Below are 15,829 nucleotides of genomic sequence, written 5' to 3' on the forward strand. Positions count from 1 at the left end.
ACCACTGCTCATTTCAGCACCAATGGCTGAAAGTGAACATAGTGGATTGGCTTGATAGTACAAAATGTGGCTACCCACCTTCTCCAGGTTCTGGACCTCCATGAGCATACAAGGCCTGCAGTCAAATCTACACATTTGTTCCTACTCAGCTGCAGATGTCACTTTAAGGCTCTGAAATGAATCTTCAAAGCAATTGATATATCAATCCCAGGTACATTAATTGAATTTCTATGAACCAATGTGAGACAGTACAAGGACAACGCAATTGCAAAGCCCAGACTGAAGCACGTGAGAGTTGTGAACAAAAACATTTGAGGGGGTCCACTACGGAATGAAATTTTAAAGGGAATTGTTTAGGTGAACCTTCAGTCCGACCCTCTCTAGAAAATATTGCAAAACCTCATTCTTTGAAAAAGCCTTTTTATCATATCAAGACAGACTAATTATTAGGACAATATTTTTACAATCAACAAATGAACAACATGCAATACCCCTATTGGAGCTTGGGTTTCCCTCTCCAGAAAGGGTAGAAGAACCAGAGTCTCCAAGTCCACTAGGAGTTTTACTATTGCTTTTCTCTTTATGTGGAAATCAATCAGCTACTATGATGATGGATGGCAGGCTTATAAAAACTTGAGAGACTACACAGAAAACAGTGAAACTAACTATACATGAAGTGCTGTCAAAAGCATAAAATGAATCTACTGAAGAAGAGATTAGAGGGATGGGGGGGAACTCTGCAGTTATTGAAATCGTAACTTGTAACAACAATGGATGAAAAATTCATACAGAAGTAATTTTTAAAAAATTGATACTGTCTTCAATAGTAGAAAAATTCTTTGCACTAAAGCAACACAAATAACGACATGAGCAAAATGTATCACAGCATATTAAGTCTAGGCTGAGCAAGTTTTTTACATTGGGCCCCATTTTCATCCCTGCAATTAGCAGGGTCCCCCAACCTGTCTAATGTAATCCAAAGTGATGGAAATTCTGGTTATGTTCATATGAAAAACACTTTTGTCATCTGTAAGAAAATGAGTATGTAGAATATAAAATTTTATGGATGGGTACATAAATGTGAATACAGACACAAAGACAGTAATATATTTCAACATTTTTAATAAGATGGATGAACCCGAGACCCAGCAGCCGATTTTGCTGCACCCCATTACAAAATTTCACACCTCCCAGTTTTAAGTGAGAGTTTCCCCATTGCATTAGAAACACAGGTAAACAGAAATAACATATAGATACTGACAGAGTCTTAACTATACTGTATAGTACCTAAACCTACTCTCTGGATTGTCACCTTTTTATGGTGAGTGGGCTCGTGTGTTCCAGTGAACCTGAGAGCAATGCCACAGGGAGTCTCATACTCCCAGCAGGGTGACTCATGGTGACAAGATAAAGTGGGAGGATCTAGACAAAGAATGATCTTAAAAGTCCTCAAAGGCAGACCAAGCAAAGGATAGCAGAGGTAATGCTACAACTGCTGTGAAGGAGGATGAAGGCTGCAGTGGACAGGAGACTCCCAGGTATCGTGGATTCCATGCCACTGGACCAGAGTTTTCTATCTGTCAAGAACTGCGTGGTGGCTGCAATGCAACAGTCCCCCCACGTTTACAGAAGTCATGCACAGGCATCTTCCTCTCCTGAACTTAAGCCCTACAGTGACTGGGAAATGGTGATGAGAGCAGGATTGTTAAGTCTAGAAGCTTTTAGTCATGAACCAGTATGGATGCATGTATCAGTCATTCTGCTTCAAGGACAGAGGTGGTAGAACAGTCTGACTGCTGCATCCACAATTGAGCAACCCCATTTAGGATCCACTCTGCTAACCCCACTTGGGGAGATGGGCTGAAAAAGATGTCCTAAACATAGCGTATCTCAATTCCCCTGACTGGATAATTGCATCTAGTGGATTCACCTCCATGTGGTCAACATCAAACAGTAAACTTTGGAATATGGAATATTTGGAACACCTGCCTCTTCTGCGATAAGATCCATGGCTCCAGGATTGAGCTGATCAGCCGTCAACGGACTCACAAATAGGAGGTGACATGAAGATATTGTGAACATCTAGTCTGACCTCTCATATAACACAAGCCATAGAATTTCTACAACATATCTTTTAGATCAGGGATAGGCAAAATTCAGTCCACCCAGCATTTCCATTTGCCCCTCCCCTCCAGCTATTAGTAGAGCATGTTTACTTACAGCTGGCAGCCAGTATTCAGCCACCCCTCCCCCACCTTGCACTGTCCTGCAGCTGAAATGCTACGAGGACCATCCCGCTAACTGTGTGGGAGAGGTGAGGATGGGCAGAAGAGACAGAGTGCTGAAGTCTCTGGCCGTGTCTACACGTGCCCCAAACTTCAAAATGGCCACGCAAATGGCCATTTTGAAGTTTACTAATGAAGCGCTGAAATGCATATTCAGCGCTTCAGCAGCATGCGGGCGGCAGCGGCGCTTCGAAATTGACGCTCCTTGCTGCCGCGCGGCGTGTCCAGACTGCGCTCCTTTTCGAAAAGGACCCCGCCTACTTCGAAGTCCCCTTATTCCCATGAGCTCATTGAGCACTGGTCAGTTTCCCATCTCCTGTGTGCAGCAGGGAGCTGCAGCCTGGCTCCCAGCTCCTCACTCCTCACAGAAGCAGGGAAACTGACCAGAGCCACAGCACTGGTCAGTTTCCTAGCTCTCCTGAGTAGGGGGCTGCATGGAGCTAGGCACCAGCTTCTCACCACCCTGAGTTGTGTTAAACTTGAATGCACATACCTTGGGTGTTCTACTGTACAGCACAACATCTCACCAGCAGTCAACATACCCCCCAGTCTGTGTGCCTCACAAAGTCTGTCTCACATAATGTGTGTGTCTCACACACAATCTTGATCCCTAGGCCCACCCTTTCAGTCTAAAGCCTGTCCCTTTTGGGAGCTCAGCACTTTGATGACTTACCCAAATTCATGGAGCTGCCCCCCACCTGTGAAAATTATTGCCCATTCTTGCACTACACAGATTTAAAAATTATCAGTGAAGAATTCACCATGATGCTTGCTAAATAGGTGCAATGGTTAAACAAGCTCATTGTTAAAATAATGCCTTATTTCCAGTCTGAATTTGTTTGCCTTCAGCTTCCTACTGGTCGGTGACATATTTTAGCTAGACTAAACAGCTTATTATTCAATATGTATAGAGACAGACTGCATGAAAATCACCCCTTTTAAGCACTAGGCCATCACTAAATCAACATGAAACTTAACGTCGTGGTAGTAGACAGCTATGGGAAGGCTCCCAATTTGGCTGTCCCCGGTGGAGTGGAGTGCTGTTAGCAGCCATGGGATAACTGACAGCCACTGACGCCCTGCCCGACCAGGTGTGCATCATTTCCGTCCCACCTGGGCGCCCGCATTCCCCCGCCACACACAGGCGCGATTGCCCGCAGAGCCATGCTGGTCACCAGGAACCAGACCTTCGGCCAGCCCCGACCCCAGGAGTCTTCCAGCCAGCGCCAACGGTCGATCCCTTGGAGCTGTGAGCAGCGTGTGACCCCTGGGGGCGGGGGGAGGAGGCGGCGCGCGATGCGCCAGGCGGGACTGAGGTGAGAGGGGTGCAGCGCGGGCCCCACACCGCGCTGGGTTTCGCCGGCGGATGGGGTAACTGCCCTCTTAGCAGCGCGGGCGCCGGCTGGGGGAGAAGGAGCGCGACAGCTGCGGGCGTCCTGCCCCACACTCACCAGTCCCCGGTCCATGGCGGGCTCACCCTGCCCGCCGCCTCCAGGCCCCCTCGCGTACTTCGCGTAGCGCACAGCCTCCGGGGGGGCCCCAGCGCCTGCCATAACGGACCGAAAGAGAAAGAACGCCCTACAGCGGCCCACTAGGGACACGCAAGCTCCGAGAGCGGAAATGACTACACGAGCCCCCCCTTCATTCGCCAGTCTTCCTGTGAGGGGCGGGGCCAACGGTAGGCGTCAGCCGCCTGGGCAAGTCCCGCCCCTCCCCGATGGAGTGAGCTGAGCGTGGCGCTTGGCGCACGTTCCGGTTGGGCAGGCTGGGTGGTGTCACGGGCACGTGGTACTCCAATGCCCCGCTGAGGGGAGAATTAGCTTAGTGGTTTGTGACTTGGTTTGCTAAACCCAGGCTCAAGCCCAGAGGGGGCTGGTCGGGGTAAATAGATTTAAAAATAAATCTGTCAAGGTGGTAATAGGTTCTGCTGTGAGGGCAGGGGATGGGGCAGGACTCAGTGACCTCTAAAAGTCCCTTCACATTCTGTGAGATGAGTATATTCTCCAAACATACAAGAGTGGCATGTCCCTTTTGGGACTTTGGCCTTACAAGTTAACCCCTTTCCCAGTGCTATCCCAGTGCTCATCTCCTGATTTCTAGTCATTTATTGTCTGTCCTGTACCCCTTGAAATCCTCTCATGTACCAACAATGGTACACGTATTGTATTTTGGGAAACACTGCCTCAGAGGGTTACAAGAGCAGCCCCCCTCCACCCACAAGCCAGCAACAGGGTTGGGTGGCAGCTTCTCATGGCTGGCTCCCTTCTCACCTGAGTGATCAGGCCCTAGCTGGAAAAGAGGCCTGGCAGCTCTGGTTGGCACTGCTCAGTTACAAGTCCAATAGCATGGCTCTGGGAAGTGGCAGTCAGGTCTCTGCAGCCATGAGCTGTGGGTGAAGACCCAGCTGGGGCCTAGCCCAGCCCCCTTCTGCAATCCTTCCCCAGTGGAGCTAAGTCCAACTTCTACCCAATTTACTGCCACCAGCCCTGATCATCCACAGCACCCTTAGTGTCCCTCATCCCAGCAGGTGGCATGGCCCCAGCCTTCCCAGCTGGCCATCACACCTGGTGGCCGGAGGACAGGGCTGCCTCATGGGCAGCTGCACCAAATCCCCTACTCTTGCCCTTTGTGGGTGGCCATGCTTTAGTCACAGCCCCAATTTCTCCTCTGGTGGCCAGGTAGCTGCGTTGCGATGCCAGCTTTCCCTCCAGATGGCTGGAGACCCACTGGCAGTTTGGGAAGGCAATGCCTTCCCATGCGTATGTTACCCACTCCTTCTGCCTGTAATCCTTATGCATTGAGAGGTACTCCCTGCAACCCCTGCTCTGATTGCCAGCCTCACAGCTCCCATTGGCTAGGAACCACAACCAGTAGGAGCTGTGGCAGCACTTAGAGGCTCCTTACAGTTAGGGCAGGGATCTGCAACCTGCAGTTCTGGAGCCATATGCAGCTCTTTAAGGACTTCTTTGTGGCTCCCAACACTATAACTGCAAAGTAAAAACAAAAAACCTTTTGATTATTTTTGATAACCGGTGAACATCTAAAAGCCCAATAGTGAACAACTCAGATCTAATATCAAACAAAGTGGTCTCAACATATTGGATAACTCCCTTTTTAGTTTGTGCAGTGCATTGTGGGATATGATACTGTATATGGCTGTGTCTACACTACCTCCCTACTTCAAAGAGAGGATGGTGAGTAGGGTGTCGGGAGTTTATTAATGAAGTGCTGCGGTGCATATGCAGCACTTCATTAAGCAAATTCCCTCCCCTTCCCCCTTGTGGCAACTCTGAAGTGTTAAACTTTGAAGTGCCAGCTCATGTCTAGCCGCGGCTCACCTGCCCGTACATCAAAGTGCCCGGGGTACTTCGAAGTCCCTTTACTCCTCAAAAAGGCTTCCGTTTGTAGGATCACCAATATGTTGACTGGAAGCAAACAAAGCCAATCCCTGTTCAGAAAGAAAAAGAATGACATTCAATATGTGTTCAAGGTGTTTTTTTCCAGTTGTCAGTTTCTGCGTTTATTTCATTTGGGAGTAAGTTTTCAATTGAACTGTCAGCTAGTGCTTCTCTCCTAGCTGATTTCCATGTAACACAGCCATCTTTATAAGATACTGACATTTCATGTGCAGGTATTCGGTCTTTCACCTTTCTCCAACCTCTACTGATGCTCCAACTGGATGAATCAGACAGTACTGATACATTTGAAGTATTACGTTTAAAAATGAAACAGGGTGCACAGTACAGAGTCTGCTTTTCTGTGCTCCAGTAGATCCAGTCCCTCATGTAGATCTCTCCTTTTGGAAGAGTTTTTTCGTCAGAAGTTGGGGAAAGCATGATTTTCAGCATCATTTAATATACTGCTTGAAATCTGAAAACAACAAACTTTGAGAAATTATACCTTTGATTGTTCCCTCTCACAAAGTCTGTTATCAGGTTCTGATGCCACTGTTGTTCCACTGTGTCCTGTGCTAGTCATAAGTTCTTGCTGTTCAATTTGTAACTGACTATGAACAAACAATTGAGATAACCCACTACTTCATTTTCTGATTGCACAATCTGCATCTACTTCTACTGTTGACATTTCTGTGTCTTGATTCATTTTGAAATGTCATTTGTGATTACAAAGTTTTCATCATGAGAACTGGAAGTGTCACTGTCAGTATGGTCACTGTCTTATGTCTTAGGCATCTTTTCTATGAGAAATGATGTTTTTGGCTTTAGACTCTAAACTGCTGCTTCACTCTTACTTTCACAGTCCCTTACTTGCACTACGTAGGTCAAAGGCTTCTACAGGAACAATCTTTTTCTGGGTCATCTTCCTCTAAGAAGCAAATAACTGCCTGTTGTGCCTCAACTGTGTAATTGGTGACTTGAATGAAGCAGGTATCCTTTCAAGCTAGTAGCTATTTTAAGTATAATCCCAATGCAGGGGAATATAAACCAAAAAATGTCAATGTGCTCTGGATTATCATATCTTGATACAGGGGGTTAGCTATAACTGTGGTTGTGTTTTCAAAGATAGGAATGGGGCAATTTCTTGATTACCATCTGGGGCAAAATGTTTTGGAGTAAAACACAAATTGGGATCTGTAACTAGACACTTGATGGAGCCATGTTTTCTGATTTGTGACTACACAGAATTGACTGTTTCCAGCAGAGGTAACCCTCTCAGTTGGGGTCTTCAGTCTAGTCAGTTGGCCTGCACATGATCATGGTTGGTTGGGAGGATTTCCCTTAAGTCCACATAAGACTATGTCTGCCTTGAACACGTTACGCCTACAGATAAACTGAGGCCCCTTTTCAGGGCAATAGGGGGAATCTTCCATGTTTGGGTTGGCATAATAAAATACCAAGGGAGGCACATCCACACGTTCCGTATAGATGTCATCTTTGAGGTGACCTATGGATTGAACCGCAGCCATCATTTGTGCACATCCTTGATTGTATCAGACACATGTAAGGACACTGAATGAAACACACAGACTGTGCCTGAGCCCCTCATGCACCACAGCCTTGATTCCTGTACTTCCACATCCTCAGCACCCTGCCCAAACCTGCACTTCTGCATCCTTTCCGCACCCCCAGCACTTCTGCACTCCCCTACACACTCCAGTCCCGTAACCTGAGCATTACATATACCCCAACTCCTGCACCTGCACTGCCCTGAGCCTCCCAAATGCCATCCCATAATTTTGGAGTATTTGTAATTGACTTCTAGACTTGTTTAGCATCTTAAAGCTTACGTGTGGGTAATATGCATTTTGGTGTGTTCACTAGCTTGCATTGTTAGAAAGGATGACAATACAGGTACTCCAAGGGTAATGCTCATTTTCTCTTTTGTTTGATTTCATATTAAACAAACATCATAAGCATTGCTCCTTGTTAATTATCCCTTATTTTAATATATTTTTCCACACCTATGGGCTGTTTACAATATATATTTATATCTAGTTTTTTTTATTTGTACTGGTGGTGCACATACACATACTACCTCAATAGTGGTGTTGCACATTAGAAATTTTAACCTGCCCAAAAGAAAATTCAACTTGTTTAAGGATGGAAAATCTTAAGGGAACACGGGTCTCATGCCCTGCACACCATCAGGAGAGCTGGGGCTGGGGCAGCTAGGAGAGCACTGGGTGTGTGGCAGCCAGGACCCTGGCATGCAGGGCAGGTAGGAGGGAGGAGAAGGTAAGGCAGTGGAGTGCACATGGGTGTGACCACGGGCAGCAGGGATACTGTGTGAGAGGGGTGGGCTAAGCTGGCTGCAGGCGGGGGGGAGCAGGAGAGACAGGACCAACTGGAGAGCCAGTGGTGGGGAAAGAAGGGAGGACCTGTTGTGGGGAGGGTTGGTCCACATTTATAAGTAGGACACACACACGCACACAACACACATGTCTCAGAAATTCCTGCCTATGGGCCTGCTTATCTACTGTTTCAATTAGTAAGCACAAGTATATCTCAAATAATTTAAAAGTACAGGCATCTTTGAAAAAGGTCAAAGTTACTTAAGACTCTTGCCTTTTAGGACAGCTTGTTCAGGAAATTGGAGCATTTCTTGAGGCTCTTACTGATGCACTTTGTCAAGACCAAAGGAATAGTAGGGGAAGATGCAGTTGTTTATTTTTTGAGAAACAAAAGATTATGGGGAACTGAAGAAAAAAATTAAGCTGGAGGTGGACAAGATATTATTCAAACCAGTGATGGGAGGAACTGTGGTTTGAGCATTAGCCTGCTAAAGCCAGTGTTGTGAGTTCAGTCCTTGAGGGGGGCCATCTGGGGTAATACCTTTTGGGGGAAGGATAGCTCAGTGGTTTGAGCATTGTCCTGCTAAAGCCAGGGTGGTGAGTTCAATATGGCTGTGTCTACACTTGCATTCCTCTTTCAAAAGAGGTGCGCAAATGAGGTAAAGCAAATGATGTGCAAATTTGCATATCTGACACCTCATTTGCATAGTCTTATTTCGCAATAGCGTCTTTCGAAAGATGAAAACCAGTGTAGACACCGCTCTTTCAAAAGTAAACCCCATCTTCAAAAGAATCCTTCTTCCCCTTTTTTATGGGTGGGCAATAGGAATGCAAGTGTAGACACAGCCTATCTGAGGGGGCCATTTATGGATCTGGAGCAACTTTAAAAAAAAAAAAAAGAAGTGATGGTGCTTCGTGTCCTGCTAAGAGGGTAGGGGACTGGACTCAATGACCTCCCAAGGTTCCTTGCAGTTCTATGAGATGTGTATCTCCATATATTTATTTATACAGAATAAAAGGGGCTGATTTTTAGGGTCAGATTTTGCAGTCTTAGCTCACTAGAGGAACCTGCTCACACAAGTTAGTCCTGCTGAGTTAGACCATTTATATTATATATATATGCAGTACTCAGCATGAGCAAGGGATATAGATTTCGTCTCTCTTATATTTCAAATGTATATTTACAAAAATCTAACTTCACAATTTTGTGGATGCTTCTGAACAAAAGCAGCTAGATTCCTTTATAGTATTAGTAAGACCTAGCAAACAAAGATCAATGAATACTCTGAGCAAATAAAAATGATATTTTTAATAATACTTTCACCATACAACCATAGATACAAAAGCAATTTATATGGATTCATTCAAGCGTTCAGTGACACAAAAGACATTTACAAACATTACCTAAATAAGTACCACAATATCCTTGTAACGTACATTAAACAAAGGAGCCAAAGCAATTTCTTTATCCACACTTGAAATGCATTCACCTCTGGAATAAAATATGTGAGCTGTCCAGCAATGCTAAATTACAATAATTTAGGATTGAAATGAAGAAAACTATTGTCTACTACTGAAAATGCAGAGAAAGTCCAATTAGACCAGGAGCTTCAAACTCCATTTAACCGAGGGCCAGTGTGAGACCTCAAGCCCTCTGATGGGACAGTGGGCACCCCCCTCTGGCAGGGTCCCCACACATTCCATCCCCACCCCCATGAATCTTCCAGAGTGTGTATCCCACCCGCACATATTTGAGTACTCCACCTGCTGCCCCCAGGCAATTTAAATCCCCTGTGCATGGACCAGATTGTGGAATTGCTTGTACTACAGTGAGCCCTGGGCCATGAGTGTGAAACCCCTGAACTACGCAGAACAATTATCTGACTAAATTTGTCCAGGAGACTGTGGCTAACACAGTTACTCATACAAACAAGTATACTTGCAGGAGTGGGAATGGGAGGAGAAATAACAAAGAAAGGCTATTTTCACAGTAATTATATTTCCTGGCGGAAACAAAAAAATTATGTCTCGTAAGAAAGCATGATAGAGTTCAATTTTCTAGGCTGCCTAAGCTAAGGAGTTTATTTAAGTTAACCTTTAAGGTATGTTTATAACTAATTTATTTCATATGAGTAATTTATTTCATGTGAGTAAAGTCTGCATCTCTGCCTGTATTGTAAGTATATTTTTCCTCATTAAGCTAGATCCATTTAGCTTATACACAACAAAAATACCCATCTGTCTTACATTTTAACTGCCTGTATTTATCTACTTGTCTTTTGTGCTTTTTTATTACTTTCAAATTCAGAAGTCTAAGAAAATTTGGAAAATCTGCTTTACTTTGTTGTTTTTATCAGAACTGCCTACAGATAACAAATTGTATCTGAAATGTCTTTTGCAAATGTTACCAGAAGCAAGCAAAAAATTAAATTAAATAAACACATAAAGAGGAAGCAAAGGAAGCTGTCTGGAACTGTGTATAAGAAAGTCAAGTCAAATAAGAAAATATCTGTACTTTTGATTTCAAAATATATTTTCAGTTATTTGATTGCAAACAGAACTTGTTGAACCAACACCAGGCTATGAGAGAAACAGCAAATGCCTCTTTGTATGTGTATATCTATCATCGAATTATGGAAAAGGAGTATTGTCCATCAAACGCATTTGTCTAAGAGTCACCTAGAGAAACATCTTCCATAGATATTTCATAGTTGTTATAATTCAATGGACCTTTAACACATTTTCTATGATAGCTCCTCTACTCTAAGAAAGTGATGCACAGGTTAGACTAGTGAGTGGCACATGTAGTTCTTCCTCATCTCATTGTGCTGCAAATTGTCTTAAACAACATGGGACTCGTCTACAGTAGCCCAATCAGAGAATAGCAATGAGGTGCTGCATAACATTAGCATAATTCTTGCCAAGCGAACTTTGCTAACTTTGAAGTGGTGGCAAGCCATGTAGCCACGGGCACTTTGAAGTACCCAGGCAACTTCGAAGTGCCCTTACTCCCAAAATGTTTTCGAAGTTGTGCGGATACTTCGAAGTGCCCGTGGCTAGACTACTTGTCACCACTTCAAAGTGAGCAACTTTGAAGTTCATGTGACGAGAATTAAGCTAATGAGGTGCTGCATATGCAGTGCAGCACCTCATTGCTATTCACCACTCGGGCTCATTTATGCTAGTGTAGACGAGCCCATGGTCTCCAGGGATAAGATAGCTTTGTGAACTACTCAGTGCTCTTTTTATGCCGGTACCTGTTGGTACTGAGTACTGGCACCTCGGCAAGCCCAGAAGCAGGGCTGGCTGAGTACTGGCTCCTTTTTTTCTTTTCTTTTTTTAAATCAAAAAAAGCACTGAGAGCTATGCTTATTTCTCTAGAATTTGTGAGTGTGCTGGCTGAACTATAGCAATGCTTTGATTTTTTAGTATGGAAAAAAGAAGACAGTTTTTCATTTTTTTCCAATCTTCCCTCAGAGGTCATGTTTTCTAGACCTTTAATCTTTTCTCTTTCTCTTCTCTGGACTTTCTTCAATTTCCCCACATCCTTACTAAAATATAGTGCCCAGAACTGGACACAATGCTCCAGATGAAGCCTAATTAGTGCATAGTGGAGCGAAGAATTACTTCTTGTGTCTCGCTTACAACGTTCCTGCTTATACATCCCAGAATGATGTTTGCTTTCTTGCAACACTGTTACACTGCAGTCCACTATGACCCCTAGATACCTTTCTGCAGTACTCTAGCCTAGACAGTCACTTCTATTTTGTATGTGTGAAACTGTTTTTTTCCCTAAGTGGAGTACTTTGCATTTGTCCTTATTGAATTTCATCTGATTTACGCCAGACCATTTCGCCAGTTTGTCCAGATAATTTTGAACTATAATCCTATCCTCCAAACTGCTGGCAATACCTCCCATCTTGATATCATCCACAAACTTTATAAGTGCCGTTATCAAAATAGTTGATGAAGATCTTGATCAGAATTGGTCCCAAAACTGATCCCTGCAGTACCCCAAATGTTATTCCCTTCTAGTAGGATTGTGAACCACTGATAAGAACATAAGAACATAAGAATGGCCATACTGGGTCAGACCAAAGGTCCATCAAGCCCAGCATCCCATCTGCCGACGGTGGCCAATGCCAGGTGCCCCAGAGAAGGAGAACAGAAGACAATGATCAAGTGATTTATCTCCTGCCATCCATCTCCTGCCCTTGTTCAGAAGGCTAGGGCACCATACTTTATCCCTGGCTAATAGCCATTTATGGACCTAACCTGCAAAAATTTATCAAGCTCTTTTTTAAACCCTAATAGAGTCCTGGCCTTCACAGCCTCCTCGGGCAAGGAGTTCCACAGGTTGACTGTGCGCTGTGTGAAGAAAAATTTCCTTTTATTAGTTTTGAACCTACTACCCATCAATTTCATTTGGTGTCCCCTAGTTCTTGTATTATGGGAAAAGGTAAATAATTTTTCTATATTCACTTTCTCCACACCATTCATGATTTTATATACCTCTATCATATCGCCCCTCAATCGCCTTTTTTCCAAACTGAAAAGTCCCAGTCTCTCTAGCCTCTCCCCATATGGGACCCTTTCCAAGCCCCTAATCATCTTAGTCGCCCTTTTCTGAACCTTTTCTAATGCCAATATATCTTTTTTGAGGTGAGGAGACCACATCTGCACGCAGTACTCGAGATGTGGGCGTACCATAGTTTTATATAGGGGAAGTATGATATCTTTTGTCTTATTATCGATCCCTTTTTTAATAATTCCTAACATCCTATTTGCCTTACTAACTGCCGCTGCACACTGCGTGGATGTCTTCAGAGAACTATCCACTATAACTCCAAGATCCCTTTCCTGATCTGTCGTAGCTAAATTTGACCCCATCATGTAGTACATGTAATTTGGGTTATTTTTTCCAACATGCATTACCTTACACTTACCCACATTAAATTTCATTTGCCATTTTGCTGCCCAATCACTCAGTTTGCTGAGATCTTTTTGTAGTTCTTCACAATCCCTTTTGCTTTTGACTGTCCTGAACAACTTGGTGTCATCTGCAAACTTTGCCACCTCACTGCTTACCTCATTTTCTAGATCATTGATGAACAAGTTGAACAGGATCGGTCCCAGGACTGACCCCTGGGGAACACCACTAGTTAACTAGAGATAACTACTCTCTGAGCACTCTTATCCAACTAGCTATGCACTGACCTTATTGTTGCCCCACCTAGATTGCATTTCTGCAGTTTATTAATAAGAAGGTCATGCAAGACTGTAATCAAATGCTTTACTAAAGTCTAGGTATACTATGTCTACTGCTTTCCTCTTTTCCACCAGGCTTGTTATCCTTTCACTGAATCTAATCCAAAATCTATTGAAGTAACTAGCCCATTGATTCAAAAGGCCTCTTTGGGCATAATGTACTATTCAGTGTGAGTAAGGGTGGGAGAATCTGACACTGAGGATGTGTCCACACAGCAAAGTTATTTTGGAATAACAGCCACTCTCCTGAAAGAACTTTGTGAGCATCTACACAGCAAAACGACTATTTTGAAATAATTTCAAAATGGTGGATGGCTTATTTCAAATGCTGTGAACCTCATTCTATTAGGAATGGTGTCTAGATATTTCAGAATAGGGTGTGTATACACAGGGAATGGGAGCCATTTTGAAATAAGCTGTAGTGCTTTCAGGGGCTCTAGTCCAAAATAGGCTATAGTGTGTGTGATCACAAACTTTTGTGAAATAGCTGAGTGCTGTTTTGATACACATTTTGTGTATAGAAAAGCTATTTCAAAATAAGCCATTCGGGAAAATCTCTTCTGGAGTAGCTTATTTGAAAATAACACTGCTGTGTATACATACCCTGAGAGATGAAGGACCAAGCTATGGTCCAGTTGAATATGTTCCAAGCACGTGAATAAGACTCTCCCACCCACACACATTCTCCTGAGCATGTACTTCAGATCACTCCTGCTTCCCCTCTCTAGCCAGGCAGGCAGACTTTCCAGGCTCCTGGGCCAGGTGGGGAAGGGGGCCTAGCTCTGAGGTCTCAGAAGAGGCAGGGCCTGGGACAGAAGGGGCCAGGCTCAACCCCCCCATCTCCACCACCTCATTAATCTTCACAGGCACCCAGAACACACTACCACTGTGCTCCAGCAGGAATATAGAGGGTCTGAGATTTCAGCCTGTGAGCCGATGCCCAGGTGCCAGCTAAAGGTCCGGTGGGGCAAAGGGGGTGATGCCGCACCAGCAGCTATGCTAAGCAGCCAGGGCAGGCTGGGTTCTTTGGTTTGTGTTTAGTTCAGGTACAGCAGCAAGAGGAAATTTTACACTTATTAGAGGCTTTAACAATTACCTTTTATTTACACAAAGATAGAAACAATTTAACTAAGAAAAGTTTTAGACAAACTAGCTAGCTCAAACTAATACAATTAATGTGTACACAAGAAAGGCATGTTGCAGGTGTGATTTTCACCCCTGCCTCTTAGACCTGGTGGAACCAGAGTCTTTCCCTCAATTCCTATAGGAAAGAAGTGTAATACAGGTGTAATTCTTACCCCTGCCTCCTAGATCCAGTGTGACCCAGATTCTCTCTCTCAATCCCTTGGGAAGAAGTAGATACGAACCAGGCATCCCCAGTCTCGGGAGTCAATACCGGACCTGGCCAGCAGATGTAGGTGATTGGAGCTCAAAGGGGGTGGGCTGCCAAACCCCTCTTTATACCCCTTTGGTCACGTAGGCTTCTTCCTGGTCTCAAGTGGCCAATCGGGGAGGAATGTGTTTGAAGCCCAGGTTTCCCAGGGAAGGTGCAAGGCTCAATTTGCACCTGTGAATTGTGGACAATTGGGCACCTTTGGAGGTGATGGGCGGAGGTTCCCCGTTCTTCCTGGGGCAGTAATCAGGCATGTCAATCACCGATATCAGCCAGAAGGGCGGCCATTAGCTAGCCTGTTCACTGTCTGGTTTCTGTGTATGGTAGAGAGTCTGGGTAAGATAGCACACCTGCGTTCCCAGGGCATCAAAGGCTGCCTGTCTCCCTCTCTGTCTCTCCCAGTGGGGGGGGAGAAGAAGAAAAGGCCAAATGGGGGGTTCATGTCTGGCTACACAGCCCCAGGCTCTTTAGCATTGCTAGGCTCCAGGGCAGTTGCCCCCTTTGCCACCCTACATTGATGGGCCTGCATTCAAGTGACTGGGAAGCAAGTGAAAAATTATAGTGAATGGCCAGAACCTTGCAAATGCCTCCCCAGGGCCTCCCAGCCACCACAGTAAGATACCTATTACTGAAAAGAGAAAGACACAGATTATTTCTCCTGGGAGAAAGGAGATGGAATACAGAAGGAATTGTGACTTTTTAGACATATAGTTGTATCTCTAAATTCCTTTTGTGGTGCCATAGCTCCATTTCAACCCTTACATAGGACTGTGTGCCCACAGACACAATCTAGCTCTTCATGTTTTAACTGAATTCTAAACAGGTAAATAAGGAAATACATTTTCATGAGTATTTTGTCTTGATATAATTTGCCTGTATTATGTCCACAAAGTAGAGTTTTCTGTGTACTTTTCATATAAATGGCTTTAATTAACCATCGGCCATACACGTAGTAGTACAGAGGTAAGTTGGGTAAGGTGATATCTTTTACTGACATCATCTCCTCAACCTTGATGCTCTAAAATCCTAGGATCAATGTTCTGCATATATATAGTAGCACACAGTATTCCAAGGTGGAGGTGGGAATTGTGTTTGAGGAGGGCTGTCATGGACAAGAAGAGCCTAGAAGTCAGG

General features: G+C 44.5%; 2 protein-coding genes across 2 annotated transcripts in view; one reads left to right on the forward strand and one right to left on the reverse strand.

Annotated features, from left to right (window-relative positions):
* The window catches only part of DNAJC15 (DnaJ heat shock protein family (Hsp40) member C15), a 49,647-nt gene extending 45,731 nt beyond the window's left edge, over window positions 1–3,916 (reverse strand). Inside the window, exon 1 of the mRNA XM_074988374.1 lies at window positions 3,737–3,916. Within this exon, the coding sequence (XP_074844475.1) occupies window positions 3,737–3,838 (102 nt within the window). The 5' untranslated portion in view covers window positions 3,839–3,916. The remainder of the gene's footprint in view (window positions 1–3,736) is intronic.
* The window catches only part of EPSTI1 (epithelial stromal interaction 1), a 100,320-nt gene continuing 88,011 nt past the window's right edge, over window positions 3,521–15,829 (forward strand). The window contains exon 1 of the mRNA XM_074988373.1: window positions 3,521–3,601. Coding sequence (XP_074844474.1) covers window positions 3,582–3,601 — 20 coding nt within the window. The 5' untranslated portion in view covers window positions 3,521–3,581. The remainder of the gene's footprint in view (window positions 3,602–15,829) is intronic.

The sequence above is a fragment of the Carettochelys insculpta genome, chromosome 1 (genome assembly GCF_033958435.1).
Source record: "Carettochelys insculpta isolate YL-2023 chromosome 1, ASM3395843v1, whole genome shotgun sequence".
NCBI lineage: Eukaryota > Metazoa > Chordata > Testudines > Carettochelyidae > Carettochelys > Carettochelys insculpta.